The sequence below is a fragment of the Schistosoma mansoni genome, chromosome W (assembly GCF_000237925.1).
Source record: "Schistosoma mansoni strain Puerto Rico chromosome W, complete genome".
NCBI lineage: Eukaryota > Metazoa > Platyhelminthes > Trematoda > Strigeidida > Schistosomatidae > Schistosoma > Schistosoma mansoni.
Window position 1 is genome coordinate 43,407,468 of NC_031502.1, and position 18,085 is coordinate 43,425,552.

Genomic DNA, 18,085 nt, shown 5'->3' on the forward strand with positions numbered 1-18,085 from the left:
TTATTTAGCCATGCAGATTAATGAATCCTGCTCCAGAGTTAAAGAGTTGGCATCTGAAACCTCAATGAATCGTCCATAAATTATACCCTCGTCATAATATATCAATTCTTCGAGGCCAGTATATAATCTAATAAATAGCCTTGATACATTTGTTCCTCATACTTTGGGTGAAGTCTTATTCCTCACTTGTTTGTCTGCTTTTTCATTCCTTAGTTCGGTTTTTGTTACTGGTCTTCTTGTTATGTCTTGTTTAACAACTTCAGATGATCAACTACTTTATCCCGTTTACTGCAAACTGAATTTCATTTAATCTGGGTTTGTCTCAACTGATCAGTTCGAACATTTATCCGCCTCTACATACATGCATGGATTCTGATCACACTGATCCAACTTTCCTCCACACACACTCCAGTTCATTATCTCAAACAACCTGAATACCGAATTAACACAAACCCAATTAGTGAGACTGGAAAGGCTATAATTAATCTAAAGTAAGGAAAAGAAACGGTTTGATGTCCAAGAATAGCGGCTCGGTCTTGACAGATCGACTGAGATATTTGCTAGAATCTTGAAACGGGATGTTATCCTGTCTGACTTGTCAAAACCACTGGTCGTTCCAGTTTATAAGAATTGTACAAAATCCTCTTCTGACTGTCTACTCACTGTTCCTAACTCTACCTAAATCTATCAGACGTTCTTTTGTAGGTTACGCTCTTATCGCTTAATTTTCCAGGAATTGAACATCTACCTAAAGATAAGCTTGGTGATTTATAACACGATAACGTCTCAACTACCTCTTAATACCTGTCCCCTTGGGAAATCGAAAGTCTGTTGTGCCCCAAATGCCCCGGTACGGCTGAGGGTGGGGAGAATCAGCTCCCTCTCGAAATGCTCTCACATGGTTACGCATATATAGCCTCTGCCATGGAGGTCCTACTCACTGCTTTCTTGCGGCAAGTGTTGTTTACGAAATCGAGAGGACGAAAATCGAATTTCCCGTGCTTTAACTGGGTTGGTGGATACGGAGGATCTATCTAGGGTAGTTGGGAAACCCTGATTTTAAACCGATGGAGCAAATGAGCTCCAAGATCTTAAGGAAACAAATGGCGTATGAACCTATTGTTGGTCACCGGCTATCATGGGACTGCATCTCCCAACGTCGCTCCACTGCCTTGTGGACTAGACCTTTAGTTCAAATACTTAGGCTGTGACTTCCACCAAAAAATCACCTGCTTCTATTTGGGCACCCGGGCAATATTCCAGCCCTCACACATGTCGAATGATTTGTGTGGCGCATATGTATTTGGAGCCTTCTTGTACTAATGTTTGTGTTTGGATAAAAATAATATTGTCATAACATTTTCCACCTATTTTGAGCAAGTGTGATAACGTTTCACGCCACTAAGTTGCACTGTTTCTCATAATCCCCAACATGGAGAGCCGATGTTTCGTTGAGTTGTCGATTAGCTTTGAGCCTATTTCTATTTGATATTTTGTTACAGAGAAATCTGTAGGCAATTCCCTTGCATCAATCCATTTAGAAAATAAATTTGTTGGTCACGCGAACGTAAGATATGATTAATGCAAGTAAGGGCATGTTCAGAGTCCAGTTTAGTAACGCAAAAAGGGCGACAGCGGTAGCCTATCGCAATGTGATCAATCTAAGTTTGGGCTTGAGTTCCAGAAAAAAGGTGCAAAGTAACACATCACTAATGGTTGTGCCCAAAGTTGGTGCTACCCAGAGACAGGCTGTGGTCTACCCAAAGCTGTAGGAGACAGTCGCCGTTATCCGACCTGCGGTCAACGAGTCCCTCCCGGACACCCTAACGACTCCCCTGTACTTTAACACTCAGCTCGCGCATTCAAATATCCTGCTAGCACCACAATATTTGTCGAATGTACCTTCCTAAGACCATTTAACTTATCCTTGATTGAATATGGGCTACAATGTGCTATCGCACAGGCAATAAAGAGAAAAAACCGTCTTCTACAACAATGTCTTACTTTGACGGATCTTTCTAGTCTACCGACACATAAAAGATTGTTAATGGGATCCAATCAATAAGCGCTACATTTGCTTCAGCCTTTGGTGCGATATTGACGCCAACTAAGTCAGACTAAGATGCGACAAGGTCCTCGGATAAACGCACGTAAAACAAGCTACTCAGGCTAGAAGATAGAGAGCGAATTTGTAGTACCTCACTAAAAGCTTGAATAAGAGTCTCGTATATACAGATTTCGATATTGAAACTTTCGTACTATATAGCCGAACCTATTTGTTGTCCGACCTGTCAGGAAATGTAATCCCACGTTTACCAGTGTCCACGATTAGGTCCATGCTCCATTCGATCCCCCGGGATACTGGAAACAATGTGTACACTGTGTCTGAAATCAGGGTTTTCCAACTCTAGTTGGGTCCTCCGTATCTACCAACTCACTGTCAGCACAGGACGTTCTCTTTTCGTTTTCTGCATTTCCATTGGGAGGAGGCAGTGAGTAGGACTTCCCCGCCAGTGGCTTTGAATGTGCAACCATATGAGATTTCTAGAGGTAGATTGGACTACCCACTCCCCGGACGAATCAGGGTATTTGAGGGCAAATTAGAACGAGGCGGTTTTCTGTGCCGTGTAAGGGGTGTAAGCGGTTGTCACTCCCCGGTCGCCCACGCTGTGAGAAATCATTTTTTGGGGGGGGGACTTGGAAAGTAAAGTAGATTAATAAAGTTTTAAGCGACCTAGGAGCGTGACTGTGTACCTGATATGCTTGATGCTAATTACGATTATCTCGGTAAACGAAGGTCAATGACACAGTGACGATAGGTATTACAAAATAGCACACTCAAAGATACGACGGACCAATAGCGTTTAAGATATTTTTCAAGTGGAAAATTCGACTCGAAGGTGAAAAGAGCGCTTTTGGCGTTCTTTGGTTGGAAAATGGACATATCACATACGCCACTAGTTACACAAGCTGGCGAAAGTCAATTAAGCTTTCTAAATCAGTGCTGCGATTTTATCAGACACCGACTCTCAAGGTTGATGGGATTTCCAAGATAAGTGAGGTGATGGACTTTCTGAATTACTTCACCTCCTTTCCTAGGTACCATCGTTGACTTAGGACTGAACATGTCAAGGAATGAAATATTCAGTATTAACATCATAGTAACCTTTGCTCACATACTGGTGTTCGCTACTTCCAAAGCAAAACAATAACAGTTTGACTTATCATTAAATTATTTATCTTTCTTTGTAGATGTTATGGAAAAATGTGGAACTACAACTCAAAATTGGTTCTTAGCAATAGAAAAAGGCGATTTATCTCTGGTTCAAAAACTGTGGAAGGATATAAATGATATTGATGCTACGGATAATTACATTCTTAATAACATAAAGGTATTTTGCATTTATTATAATCTATGTAGTAGCATGAAAATGTAACTGGGCTTATTGTTGGTGCCCATTACGGTCACAAAGATATAGTTAGATGGCTTTTAAAAAACAAAGCGAATCCTAACTGGGAAACGAATGTTTGTTACACATTTGTACATAATGTATGATCGTTTTTAGCTTAAGTGGCGCCCAATTCACTTCGCTGCTAAACGTGGCCACTGCGCCACTGTGGATATGCTCTGTTCTAGCGGAGCTGTTGTTGACCCTGTTACAATGGTATGTGATTATTATCTCATATTGTTTCAGAATAATGAAACACCCCTTTCGTTGGCTGTACAATCCCATATGCGGGATACTGTACGCAAACTTGTACACTTGGGAGCAAAAACAAGTAAAAGTAATGAAGTAAGCGCTGTTTTCCATAATTGAATTTTACAAATTTTTCGTGATGAAATACTAATACTAATAATACTAAATTCGCTATTTCTTTTAGGGTCTTGTCTACCACTACGTGTATACTGGGATGTTATTACCCGACAATTTAGCACTAGGATCACACGATTCCACCGATTCCTTCCGTGACAAGAACTTGCAGCTACAAAATCAGAATTCACGAAACAACTCGTCTATGTTACCTGTTATTTCTAGATCATGCCTGGATAGTGATCTTAAAGATCTTTCAGTGGCAATTTTTGATAGTCAGATAATCATGAACCAGCTTCAGTGTCAATCAACAAGTTACGACTTGGAACTCGCTAGGCGAAAGAGAGAACTTATCAGACGCTTACCACTTCTACCATGCATGCCATTGCAATCAGCGAATCAATTCCTTCAACTAACTCAACGTGCTTCCCGAGCAGATTTACCATTAGAGAGCCGTTTGTTCGCTGTTTCTCATTTGTTCGATTTGCTTTCTGTTTCGCCTGTCAACGATACACACAATGACCTTTCAAACAAAACGTCTAATAATGCTTTTAATGAGCCTTACTTACGTCTCATTGAGGCATGCCTATGTGAAACTCATTGTCCTCTGGAGTTAACTGTTGAGTTAAGTAGATTAGCTGTTCATATGGCGAGCTTGGGGGTAAACAAGCAAATCGATGTTAATGGTTCTGTTACTGGTGATGATTTCTCGCCTAAATCTAACACACCATCTGGGCACGTTATTTCGTATATACTAAAGTTATTCAGGAAACTAGTTCTCAAAAGTAATCCACAGTATAGATCAGGGATTCTTGCACATTTATCACGCATCTTATCGGATTTGTACTCACCCGTGGGTGATAAAAAAAGGTATAATATCAGTAATTTATGCTCCTGGATTGATTTGATACCTTTTAGTTCAAGTGTAATTTCGAATCTTATACGCTTAGGGGAGTCTCTGGATCAACCACTGAATGTACCTCGCTTTGCTCAACTTGTTGGTCTTACTGCTCGTTGTCTGATCAGTGTTTTTACAAAATCTAGTACAAGTTCCTTTTCTGCCCGGTTTTCTGATCTTGCAGATATTCTCGTAGGCTGGAGTGTGGATTCGTCCGGAACTTCAAAAGATGTAAACATTAATATTATCTATGAAGAACTGTACTTCGGTCTTTCACACTGGTTTCTCATACCTACAGAAGAAAAAATAGAGGGATATAAACAAACGTCATTGCCTCTGATTATTAACGAAAACATTCGGGAAATGATCTCTCATTTGTTGGAGGACAGCGAAAACTCACTTAATACTGCTATCTCAGAATGCTCTGTCATGAATTGCAAACGGGGCGCTCCAATATCAGGAAGCGTGAAACTGGCATCTGACCCGAACTCTCACTTTGTGTCGGTCCAACTTTTTCTCAACGTTTTATGTAGTATATTTGGAGGCATCTGTAAACATGCATTTGGTTCTACTCACCTTTGTTTCAATGACGTTATGTCGGGAAATGTTTCACAGTGGATTGAACGTTTACTTCACATCAGTCAGTCAACAAGTGCTTACTACAAGTCAATAATATCACAAAAACAAAGTGGTTCCTGGCATTCAGGTCATGGAAATGTATCTACACCTCGTGTACCACTCATTGTCTTGGATGGTATTCAGTCTTCAGTTTTTAAGCTTTTGAATTGTTTAATACAGTTTTCTGATTGTTCCAATGTTGATATATTAGCAGTAGACAATTGTGTGATATCCAGCGTGGATCCTGAGGGTTTACCTAACACCGATTGCTGCTTATCTTCTCTACTCGAATTGGTCTTTACTGTCCTCAAAACAAAATGCTCATCCACTTTCACTTCTGTGAATCCTTCGTCGTTACTAATTTATTTTGACTCACACTCTAAATTGCACCATTTTAAACTCTGTTCCAAATCTAATGTTGAAAAAGGAAATTCACCAAGTCAAAAAATTTTTCGTATGTTGTGCTGTATGTCATCAACATTGCATCTCCAAAGTGCTGTATGTGAGTTAGCATTATCTGATCTTCAGCTGGCTATAGGTTCACAGAAACAGTCGGATTCATCTTGTAGTCGTAAAGCTGAAATCTTAGGATTATTTAGTTTATCTTTGCTTACTGAAGTTATGAAAAACATGTCTTGTGAACTTAAAAATAAGTTGCTTTACCGTGTATATGAAATCATTCAACCAAATTGTTTTGAGAACTGGCATTATTTTTCACCTCGTCTCAGAATAGCCCTCTTGTCGTTCATGAACAACTCCTCACTTATTAAAAGGTTTCAACCAGTCTATATTCGTGATATGATTAATGGTTTTCTTTCTGTGAAGAGTATTTCCAGTGTCGAATGTTGTGTTCTTTTAAATTTGACCGATTTGTTTTTATCCGAAGGTGTTCTGAATTCTGATGAACAACTATCTTTAATTTTTAGTCTTATAACTCTTTCAAAACGCATGCTAATCACACAAATAGTTCTAGACTCAACTCACAATAATGTTTTCACCTTCGTTGTGAATCTCCTCATGAAACATACCCTTCTTCATATTGAAAAGGGGAATGCAAATCTTGCTTCTCATCTTTTGCATTTGTCGCAGATATCATTGTCTTACCCATGTCCGCAAGTTCAAAAAGCTGGCAATGATCTCTTACTGTTAGTTGGATCATTTTCTTTCTCTAAAGTGGAATTTCCGGCAACTTGCTTGTACTCGGAATTGCTTTGGTTTACCACTCGTCGACCGGACCAATCAGCTACAGCATTATTACCAGTATCTAGTGTAAACGATTCCGACAGTAGTCATAACAATCTAATAACTATGACTACCGCTTTTCCCAGTCTGCCAGCTGTTGCGGGTATTTTGGGCATTTTGACACGTGGAGCTCCATACACTCAAAAAGTGGAGAGCAGTCGACTAAAGATTTTAAAGAGTCCCATTGATTGGATTCGACGTTTATCATACTTAGTTTCTCCACTTCCATCGGATAGAAAGTATGATTTTTCATTGTTACAGTGCACTAGTTTCATTCAACCTGTTTTATGGCATACTGCATGGGCAATGGTTGATTATAAGTTGAAAGTAGCCCCTTGGGCTAACCCGCTGAAAACTTTCTTCTCTCTTGAAGGAACTCTAAGAGCTATTATCCAGCCAATTTATTCCAACGATTCTTCTAATAACAATCAGTCCTCAATCATTTCATTCCATATGGCATCTTCAGAAGCTCTCTCTCACCAAAAGAAGAACCGACATTTAAACCAGATCCACTTACTTTTGAATTTTCTAAATTACCTTGAACGCGTTATTTTTAATGCAACTAATGGTTTTGCAATTACACTTTCCCATCCATCAACATCTGCTTCTATATTTTTCACCGCAAATGAAAACACTTGTACACAGTGGTTTAATCGTATTCGAACTCTTCTCGTTCGTATCTCAAGTGACTTGCCGTTAGTGTCCTGTGGTGGCATGGGACCGGCTAATGAAGTTTTATCGACAACAGTTTATCATGCATACAACTTACTCAAAATTGTTTCAAATTACAACAACCCAAGTGTTCAAGAAATTTGGGTCAGCACCTTAAAACAATACGGTGACCCTACTGATCTATTTATTTATTTATCCAAAGCACTTCATCATTTAGGTGCATGGGAAGAATTGAAAGCATTAGCACAGTAAGTAACACGAAATTCAGTCACTTGCTCGTTTCAATAAACTGTTATGTCATTTAACTTACGAATGATATTACTCATTTATGCCATATTACTTTTAAGGAAAGATAACTGAATTTCTGTAGATCCTTTGTTAAGTCGGACAGGCATAAATAACATAGGACCTGGCACAGTCGTGTATCAGTCTACGTTGTTGGATTTCAAACTAGTACCGTAAGAAGAAATCAGTAGGTGTAGGAACAATATTTTAGAACTACCCGTACAAACAATAATACGGGACTGAAAAAAGAATGCATCAGAACAACCAATTTTATATTTATAACTGAAGATTTAAGAAAAAATGTAAGCTAACTGATTTGCGTCTGTACGTTTTTAATCACAGAATGGGGGGTGGGGATTTGTAGCTCAGGTGGATGATTTTGATGTAGTTTTTCTCGCAAACATAAGGTCTACATTTCTCGTTTAGACAAGATTTCAGTGACTTGGTGCACTGATCTTATATTTTCCTGTGACTATTATTATCATCCTAAGCTCTTACTTTGACCAACATTCTACAACAAGTTAATTTTACAACGTCTTTAATATCCTGTTTCGGTTTGGCACCCGGGCAGTATCATAACCCTCACAAATCAATGATAAGTGTTTCTGGCCTCATCGTTATTGTGTGGAGCATATGTATTTGGTGCCCCCTTGTATCAATGTGTTCAAATAAATAGTAAATAAATTAATATAGACTCTTCAACTAATAACAGTATTATCCGTCCTGTTTTCATAATACGCTCTCGGTGTTTCAACGACAAGATCAAGCACTCATAAAAACAGTGATAGCGCTTTCAGACATTAGTTATTTCTTCGTAAGAGGTATTTCTATTTTTGTATTCGATTTGTTTTTATAGTAGGCAATTAGAAATTAAAGATTCTATTTCCATATCTTCTACAAGTATGGTCGGTTTTTTGTGATCATTCTTTAATTATGGTAAATTTATATCTTTAGGTGGACAGATGATCTTTTCACAGCAGAAAAAAACCCACTTTCATGGCTTCATGGCATCTCTTCACTAACTCGTGGCCGTTGGGATCAAGGTATTCTACAATTAACCAGTTTTGTTGATTCGAATTTGCCAAAAAACAGCGCTTTAAATTCAGAAAACGTCATTACCAATGAAACTGATAAATGCTCCGTTCGAACATCTACAGCGTATGTCGTAAATGTCCTTCTTCAAATATACCTTTCTGAAGGTAACTATACTTGTGCGCATAAACTCCGGAACCGTGTAACATCGTGTATCAAAATGAAATCTTTAAAGGAAAATTCAACATTTCAACTTAATTCAGCACGCCTCGACTGTTTAAGTAAATTATCTGAGTAAGTTTGACCATTTAATTACTTTCCGCCTTAAGTTTTTACTATTGTTAACACTAATAATATTTAGCCCTAAGCTAGAAGTTAGTCTTGAAATAATCCTCCATTTAATTTATGATTATTCGACTAAACTAATACCATTCGTTCCATTAGAGTTGTATTTACTCTCAGCGTTGTGAATTCATCGCTAATTTATTTCAGACCAGCTTTCCTTTTGATATATGTACTCAATCAGCTTCTGATGTTGCTTTTTACTAAATTTTAAATTGCATAATTTTCAGTTACTTTAGTCATATTATTTTAAGTTTTTACTATTTCGTATTTATACAAACTCTGCTTCTACCCCTTATTTGTTTTCTTATAGATGGGTTTCTGAAAATGTGGTTGAAGATAATCTCATTCCAAGTTCTGAACTATGGTCCCAGAGCTCCATTGAAAAGCAACTAGACAGTCTGCTGGTAAACGCTGCTTGCGTAAAACATGATAGTTATGGCAACACAGAAGACAAGTTGTTGGTAAAATGTTTTTCGGAGCTAACGACGATTATAAGACAGAAGTCAGAAAGTGCAAACTTCCTTTTACCCTTAAATATGTTTGCAGATTTTTACTCTCAATCCAATTATGTTCTGGATGATGGTTTGCTAGATTATATGACTAAAGCGCAACTTATACTTAATGAACGAACATGTACTACTTATGGGACATCAAGTCCCATAAACTATTCTGCTTGGGTAAACCTTATTTCTTCCGATATAAAAGCCCATTCTGTCGCTGGATTTTCAGCTTGCCAATGGGCATGTTTAAATAACTGTCCATATCTTGCTCGGCGTTTGCTTGTTAAAACAGCGAAATGTCTCAAACTTCTTGATACTTCAGTGGATAAAGAAGCAACATATTTTAATAAGCTTTGCAACGTCGCTTTATCTTCCTCAGATGATATAACATCTAAATTGTCTCAATTGGATACTTTGAAATTCCATAACTGTATGGCCAGAATTCTGTGGTTGTTTGGGAGTGGAAATGACGAGCATGAACTAATTAATAAGACAAAAGCAATAGCAATGTTAACTTCTGGTCTGAAATTGGGATTAATGAAAAAATATAGTTGTGATACATTTGAAACTGCATCTAAATGTAATTTAGAAGCTGAAATGGCTCTAAGTCTTTTCGATTGGCTAGAATCACCTACAAACACCAACGACATTTCATTGGCTGAAAAAATATATCATAGTTTTGTTAGCTCAGACGAACCAGGAGAAAAGGTATTGATTAGTGATTGTTTTTTATATTCGTTTACTTATACGACTAATCATTTTTCGTACATTAGTTTGTAGGATATTATGACAAACTGAAAATAAGGCCACACTATCCTGATGTAGAATGTATTCGTTTTGTCCCGGTAGTAGATTAACATAAGGTTTTAGACCTCCATCCAATAGGCTGACTAGGACCAGGTTGGAAGATAAAAAGTAGGCAGACTGAAATATGTCATCATTCCAAAAAGTCATTTGCCGTTGAATCTAACCTTGTTGATATACATAAGTGGTATAGAGATGCGGGCTTCTTTGTTCGAATCCACTCAATAATCGTAATCTTTATTTGGAGATGTTAGATAACATGGCCCAAAACTGATTACATTACATGAATTGGATTCGTCCATTATATTCCTCTAAATCTTGAGTTCAGTATTATTCCTTCCTCCCCATTCCCTCTTATTACGTATTCCTTTTGGACCATTTCACTTGTCTAGCTTTTCACTGAATTAGACACTTTGTTCATGCTTCTTATCTTGTTAACGTCCATTTATTCTACGTTGATTTGAATTGTAGCAACTTGTTTGTTACACATTTCTAACACTCCCTGTTTGATTTTGATCAAATGGAGTAAAGTAATTGGTATGATCTTGGAGACGTACATTTAAGACATCTGTCGAAATGCCATCTTGTTCCGACCATTTGATTTGGCACTTCCTACCTTCAATTTTTTAGTTCCATATGGAAAGGGCTTACACTGTTGTATTACTGGTGAATTTGTTCTGTATTGCATACAACTTAAAATCCGATTTATGTTTCAGTTTAAGTTCTCTTACTTCACATTAGTACACTGAAGGGAAACCGACTAAGGTAGCACTAATAGTAGTATAAAGCTAAAAATAAGTTTGAAGGAGATATAATAAGTATACACAAATCCAATGTTCGTCACCAATAGAATTCATCTTTACTGATATATATATATATATATATATATATATATATACTACTTAGTTACGCCTGTTACCCCTCGTGGAGGAGTACGGGCCGCTCACCAGCATTCTCCATCCAACCCTGTTCTGGCCAATCCTTTCCAGTTAACATTCATCCTTCTCATATTTACTCCAATCTCCCGGAGTAATGTGTTCTTTGACCTTCCTCTTTTCCGCTTCACTTCACCATTCCAAGTTAGGGATTACCCTGTGATTCAGTTTGGTGATTTCCTTAATATATATCCAATCCACTTCCAACTTCTTTTCCTAATTTCCTCTTCAGCTGCAAGCTGGTTTGTCCTATCCCATAAAACGCTATTACTGATAGTATCCGGCCAGTGAATGTTGAGTATTTTGCGTAGACAATTGTTTATAAATACTTGTACCTTCTTGACGATGGATGTAGTAGTTCTCCACGTTTCAGCTCCGTACAGTAGGACTGTCTTAACGTTCGTATTGAAGATTCTTACTTTGAAGTTAGTTGAGAGTTGTTCAATTGTAGAAATGCGGTCCTTGCTTTGCCAATCCTCGCCTTTACATCTGCATCCCATCCTTCTTGTTTATCAATGATGCTTCCCAGGTACGTGAATGTTCCCACCTCTTCCAGAGTTTCGCCATGAAGTGTGATTCGGTTGGTGCTCTCCGTGTTGTATTTGAGATTCTTGCTTTTTCCTTTGTGCATATTGAGGCCTATTGATGCAGAGGCTGTTGCTACATTTGTTGTTTTCGTCTGTATTTGTTCGTGTGTATGAGAGAGGAGGGCTAGGTCATCTGCGAAGTCCAAATCGTCTAATTGATTCTGAGATGTCCATTGTATTCTGTGCTTCCCCTCAGATGTCGAGGTCTTTATAATCCAGTCAATCAACAGAAGAAAGAGGAAGGGGGAGAGTAGACAACCTTGTCTAACTCCGGTTCCTACTGGAAATGCATCTTTCAGCTGTCCTTCATGCACGACTTTGCCTTGTAGTCCGTCGTATGAATTCTGTTTGATGTTGACGATCTTCTCAGGAACTCCATAGTGTCGAAGAAGTTTCCATAATGTTCTCTGGTCCACACTGTCAAACGCCTTCTCATAGTCAATGAAGTTGATGTCTAGTGGCGAATTACACTCAATTGATTGTTCCACGATGATCCGTAGTGTCGCGAATTGGTCTGTGCACGACCGATCCTTACGGAACCCAGCCTGTTGATCTCGAAGTTGGGGGTCTACTGGATCTTTCATCCGCCTCAGCCACACTGTTGAAAACGTTTCCTAGTGCTCACAGTAGTGTGATGACTATATAGTTCTCGCATTTGCTCAGATCTTCTTCCTTTGGTATCTTGATGAGGTATCCTTCTTTCCAGTCCGTTGGCACTTGTTCCTCTTCCCAAATCTTCTTAAATAAGAGGTGAAGCATGTTTGCAGTTACTTCAAAGTCTGACTTCAGTGCTTCTGCTGGTATATTGTCAGGTCCTGCCGCCTTCCCACTTTTGATTTGTCTGATGGCCATCTTGACTTATTCGATCGTTGGTGGAGTGACATCTATTGGAAGGTCAGTATGGGCTGCTTCGATGTTCGGTGGATTCAATGGGGCTGGTCTATTCAACAGTTCCTCGAAGTATTCTGCCCATCTGTTCCTCTGTTCTTGAGTCTCCGTGATTGTCTTTCCTTCTTTGTCCTTGACAGGTCGCTCTGCTTTACTATATGCGTTTGTAGGGGAAGATTATGCCGCCTATAACCAATTTGTTGAATGCACATAGATTTGAGAATCTCTCCCCACTTTCATTTCTCTCTCCTAGTCTATGTCTTCCAATTATATCTTCACATCATGTGTTGTCCACTCCGACTTTAGCATTTAGATCTCCCATCACGATGGTGAATCCTTTCGTGAGCACTGAGCTATGATTGATTGCAACCTCTCATAGAACTGGTCTGTATCGTCGTCGTTGCTATCATTGGTGGCTGCATAATATTGGATAACATTCATTATAATCCCTTTCTTCTTTGTTTTCAACGATGCTTTGATTATCCTGAATCCATGAGATTCCCATCCTACAAGTGCATTTCGTGCTTCTCCGGACAGCATTAGAGCAACTCCCAGATTGTGGGTGGAGCATTTTCCTCTTCGTTACCGGAGCTGAGAAGCATCTCTCTCCCATATCTAGCCTTTTTTGTTCAGCTTGCGTCCAATGAGTTTCTCTGATTCCAAGCACTGCCAATTTGTATCTCCTCGTTTCCGTAGTTAGTTGGCTGGTCGTTCTGGTCTACCACATTGTGCGGACGTTCCATATACCTTTAAAAGTTGTTGCTCTGGTTGTTAGAAGGGGCATCGACCTCGTGACTTCCGAAAAATGTCGGCTTTCATCCTGAGGCGTCATAATTCTTCCTTCAGCTCCCAGAACAGAGTTTAGATGGTTTGAATTATTTTTTCTGGTTAGTGTTTTTTACCGAGTTAGTTTTTCTACAGGATGGGGTCGCTAACCCTATGCCCAACTCTCCTCCTTTACCCGAGCTTGGGACCGGCAGTAATACTAGAAGAGCTACAGGCGGAGTTATATATATATATATATATATATCGTCTCTATAAAAACGAATCAACGTTTCATTGGACATTCGTTTTAAGCTTCTGAGCCATGGTTATTGTTTAATCGGACTAATGTGTTGTCTGCAAATGATAAGCTGATAGTACATACTACGCACTTTAAACCATTCTAGCTAGTGTTACCATTCCAATTACTGTTCTGGCTTTTCCCATCTACAATATTTATCACTGTCTCGCTCTAATTCTAATCCTGCGATCTGGATCCTAAATTATATATCGTTTTATCCAACTTTTAGTCTCAGAAATTTTTACGTATTGCATCAGACCTTGAATTGTTCAGTTGTTTGTCTGATGTATCCTGGTGTAACGGTATGCCAGATATTACTGAACCCCTTCAATCTTCCAATTCATTCCCCGGTTCTTCAACTTCATGGACGAATCGTTTACTAATGATGGCTACACATTTATCTTCAAATGGTTCATCTGCATCTGTTTGGCTGAAATTGGCCGACTGGTGCTATTTGCGTGGACAAAAAGAGGTAAATGATATAATACATTCTTAAAATTTGGGATTTTAAAATTATCCAAACGTTGGTTGAAAACTTCAAAAGATCTATTGTTCGCATAAAAATGCAATTGTTATAAATGGTATAGCACTGAATTTGACCCAACTACTGATAGAAGAGAAAAGAATATCTGGTGTAAAGATACTGATGTTTAGAAAAACGGTATACAGTATGTCTTATCTTACCAAATGGAATAGTGAAATGTGAATCAAAGTTGACACTGTTTTATAAAATTTGAATATTTGTTTTCTGTCCAAATAAGTAAGGCGAAAACATGATTTTTTGTTTGTTAATGAGGACGCACGAACGGTACTATGGAGCACTGAAAAATAAACAATATAGAGCATGATATCTTGGAAGAAAAACAAAGAAAATTATGTGACAACTACAATAAGTATACTTAAGTATACAGTTCAAACAGTAGGACAAAAACATACTTAATTCTACCTCTCTGCGAATAGGAGTTCGCCATTGGCTTCATTCATGATCGATATCAAGCTGTGCCGATAAATACTAACGTACCACTATCATCATTCCTTTTCTATCCCCTCTACCACGAATCACCTATCGTTTCACTTCTTCCACGTAATTCTAGCCTCAGCATATACTAATTTGTAAAGGAACCGCTTGTATAATATGTGTAAAACATAAGGGTGGCGTTTCAATGTTTAATTAGTGATAGAATGATGATCCCCATGATCTCTTTCCTAACTTCAGCATTAACTATGCGGAGTTCGCATTAAATGCTGCTGACAATTAATTGGTCGATCTAACATTCAGCTTTGAAAGGCCAAGTGTCATAATGATTGCTACTGTATTATTTCGACTTATTAGCTATTCATACCGTTGTCTTCAACTCATCCTGTCGATGTTGCGTAACAACTTGAACTAGCACATATTGATTCCAGGCTTGATGTTGAGGCAAACAATGGTTATCAATCCGTAAGGTTTTCGGAAACATTCGCTCTCCAATTCACATTTCAAATGTGTCACAATCTCTAATTGAGTTGTACAACTTTATGGAGCTAAATCAGCTTATTTGTCTTAAGAATATTAGCACTTTTCTTGAAATTCTCTGTTGGTAAGTGATGTGGGGGCGAGAATGACAATGATTGGTTGTCTTGATGAGTCAGACATTAGGTAGGATGACAGGTGTTATATGTATTATATATATTCCCCTATCCGGACTGTTATTGATTGACTGTTCCTCGTGTCGGATTTCGGTGTGGAAATATATTGACGTTATAGTCAGGCTAATCTCGTGTTCTTGATCTGAGTTGTGTTGAAGTCCTGTAGAATAGACACTGGGTGGAAATCTAGTATAGATATTCGTCTAAGGTAAATTAACGTTCCACATACGTGTAAAAAGTGAAAGGACTGTTATAACTAGAAACCCTATAGTTATAAGCAGCATCCTATTATTTATAAAAGTAAGTTATTTTAATTTTTTGTTTTGTTCTTAAGTTTTTTATTCCATTTCCATTTGTAGATCCATGAATTCCAGTCAGCAGCAAGAAATTTTATTACAGTCGTAAATGAGAAATCCTCTAATCACCCTAGTGTTCCTGTACTTTTAAAATTAGTACAGCCACAAGAGTATACATCACTAAATATATTGGTTGAAAAGTTGTTTTCTTTAGAAAACTCAACTGATGATAGTAAAGACGTTGATTTGTTTATAACTGCTCTAATCAGTGCTCTGACAACCTTTTTAGCAACTGATCGTTGTGACGAAGATGACTTAGAACTGTTTAAACATCATTCCGACTTACCAGTTCATCTCCATCAGTTCTCTTCGCAGTGTCCTGACGATCAGATGGACTCTCAAGTCAGTTGAGTTCACAAATTTGTAGTCAAAATATTTTGCTTTCTTTGTATTATATAAGTAAATAAATTGTATTGCTTAGATCTTCCCTAGATTAATAGTTTGATGAGTCCATTCTTTTGTTTAAATTAGAATGGATCTTACCTAGAACACCACTGGAAACTAGGAGGCTCTGGACAACTGTTTCGTTTTAGCATCGGAACCCTCAGCGTTGCACACCCATGAAACCTCCACTGGGTATCGAATCCAAGATTTCCAGTCTTGCGTGAACGTCATGCCTGTAGACCATTAGTCCGGTATCCAATGATTTACATCTCTAACTTCAAACAATTTACAACTCAGTAGTCTATGGGTTAGGCGTTCACATGAGAAACTGGAGGTCCTTGGTTCTACTCTTTGTGGCGAGATTGTGGTTGCTCACTACTGACCCCTATAGTAGAATGAAATCGCCACCCATTGCTTCCAGGATTTTAATGATGGTCTAGCTAAGATCAGTTGGTGATTTAAATTATGAAAATTCTTCAGTTTCCACGAAATTGTACAGATACATTTCCACCTAATTAAGCTATATATTTATTCTTTTACAGGTTATATATATGTCCTATCACTAATGAAATATTTAGATTTGATCCTTTACTGTTTGTTGAAGATCTAGCTTCAAACTAAATTGCAATAGTAGTTCAAAGTGAGAATGTACTTCGAATTATTTATCCACAAAGCACCAAGCAGTAGTCGTCATCTTGTTCCTTATAATAAATTCAAACACTATCGTTACTGTTTGTTTTTTCTGACATTCACATTTTTTTGTATACTACGTTAAATGAATGATGGAAAGCTGCATATTAGAACTCATTAACTTGTGATGAAGTAATTTCATAGCTTATTGATATATTTTACTAACCAAAGTATGCATATTTCCATGTAAGATTTTCGATGAATTTGATTTCGCTATATATATATACTGTGACTTTACTGTTAAAGGTATGAGAGCGGTTATCACTTCCAGGCTGCTGACACCTTGGAATGGTTCTTCTAAAGGTACACGAAAAGGAAATCGTGTTAGAGTTGGTCTTAGTAACCTGACAGCGTGACCGCAATGCCCATGAGACAACTGTTTGAGGCCGGTCGCTCACGACCTTTTTGTGGGTGATTTTTGTGTTAGCTCCGTATTGGTTCAGATCTTACAACCAAAGACGGAATTTCGTGGAATAAGGCGAAGTGTGTGTTTTTAGGATGAACCTTTTTTAACCCCGCCCTTGTTAGGTGGGTAGGCAGTATCTCTATCATGCTGCTTGCTTGAAGGAAAAACCTTACTACCATCACATCTCTGTACAGTCAGCAGTATGACTTCGCCTTCGGACCTTGGGTTTGCTGCTTTTAGTCTTACTGCTCTTCAACTGACCTACCTGGTACGGTAGGACCTTGAGAAACGATTGTTCCAGCTAGTATAGCCCGATTGGTTCATCACGATAGGCAAACCCGACCACCACGTCAAGGTAGCAGCAACGGTCGGGTTACTGTGACTGTTCCTATATTTAAAAGTATATCTTTTTTATCAAATGTTATTGTTCAATTCCGTTTATAGATGCAGCAAAAATTTTTTTCACACTTACGGAACATTATCCCTTCTCTGAGAAACGCAAGTCTATCAAACGATTTAGTACAACTTTTGTATCAATTATTAGTCTCAATTACTGAACGTCAACATACTCTACATATGTCAGCAGCTCAAGCATATGCTACATTTCTCACTATAGCAGATCAATCTAGAGGATCAGAAAATTCCATCTTCTATAAACCAGTTACTAAATTAGACATTACAACAAGTAAGTTTTAAGAAAGCTATCATTTTTATCAAAAAATATAAACTTTCTTTGGTAAATCAGTTTAAGTTGAACAGAATGGAATCGAGTACAAATAGACATCTGTTCATATCATTATATTACAGATAATAAAACAAAATAACAGGGTTGTGATAATTAGAAGCTGTCTAGTTCAAGAAGAATGACCAAGTCCCGATATTTCCAAACGATTGATTAATTCATATTGTGGAATGCTATCATTTTAGTGTTATAGAACC

General features: G+C 38.0%; 1 protein-coding gene across 1 annotated transcript in view; it reads left to right on the top strand.

Annotated features, from left to right (window-relative positions):
- Nucleotides 1-1,574: 1,574 nt before the first annotated feature.
- The window catches only part of Smp_142710 (putative fkbp-rapamycin associated protein), a gene marked incomplete at its 5' end in the record, with an annotated part of 28,996 nt that continues 12,485 nt past the window's right edge, over nt 1,575-18,085 (top strand). The window contains 11 exons of the mRNA XM_018789802.1: nt 1,575-1,587; nt 3,253-3,392; nt 3,425-3,526; nt 3,567-3,665; nt 3,696-3,794; nt 3,883-7,490; nt 8,482-8,853; nt 9,215-10,112; nt 13,911-14,153; nt 15,670-16,008; nt 17,591-17,831. Of these exons, the coding sequence (XP_018655208.1) occupies nt 1,575-1,587; nt 3,253-3,392; nt 3,425-3,526; nt 3,567-3,665; nt 3,696-3,794; nt 3,883-7,490; nt 8,482-8,853; nt 9,215-10,112; nt 13,911-14,153; nt 15,670-16,008; nt 17,591-17,831 (6,154 nt within the window). The remainder of the gene's footprint in view (nt 1,588-3,252; nt 3,393-3,424; nt 3,527-3,566; nt 3,666-3,695; nt 3,795-3,882; nt 7,491-8,481; nt 8,854-9,214; nt 10,113-13,910; nt 14,154-15,669; nt 16,009-17,590; nt 17,832-18,085) is intronic.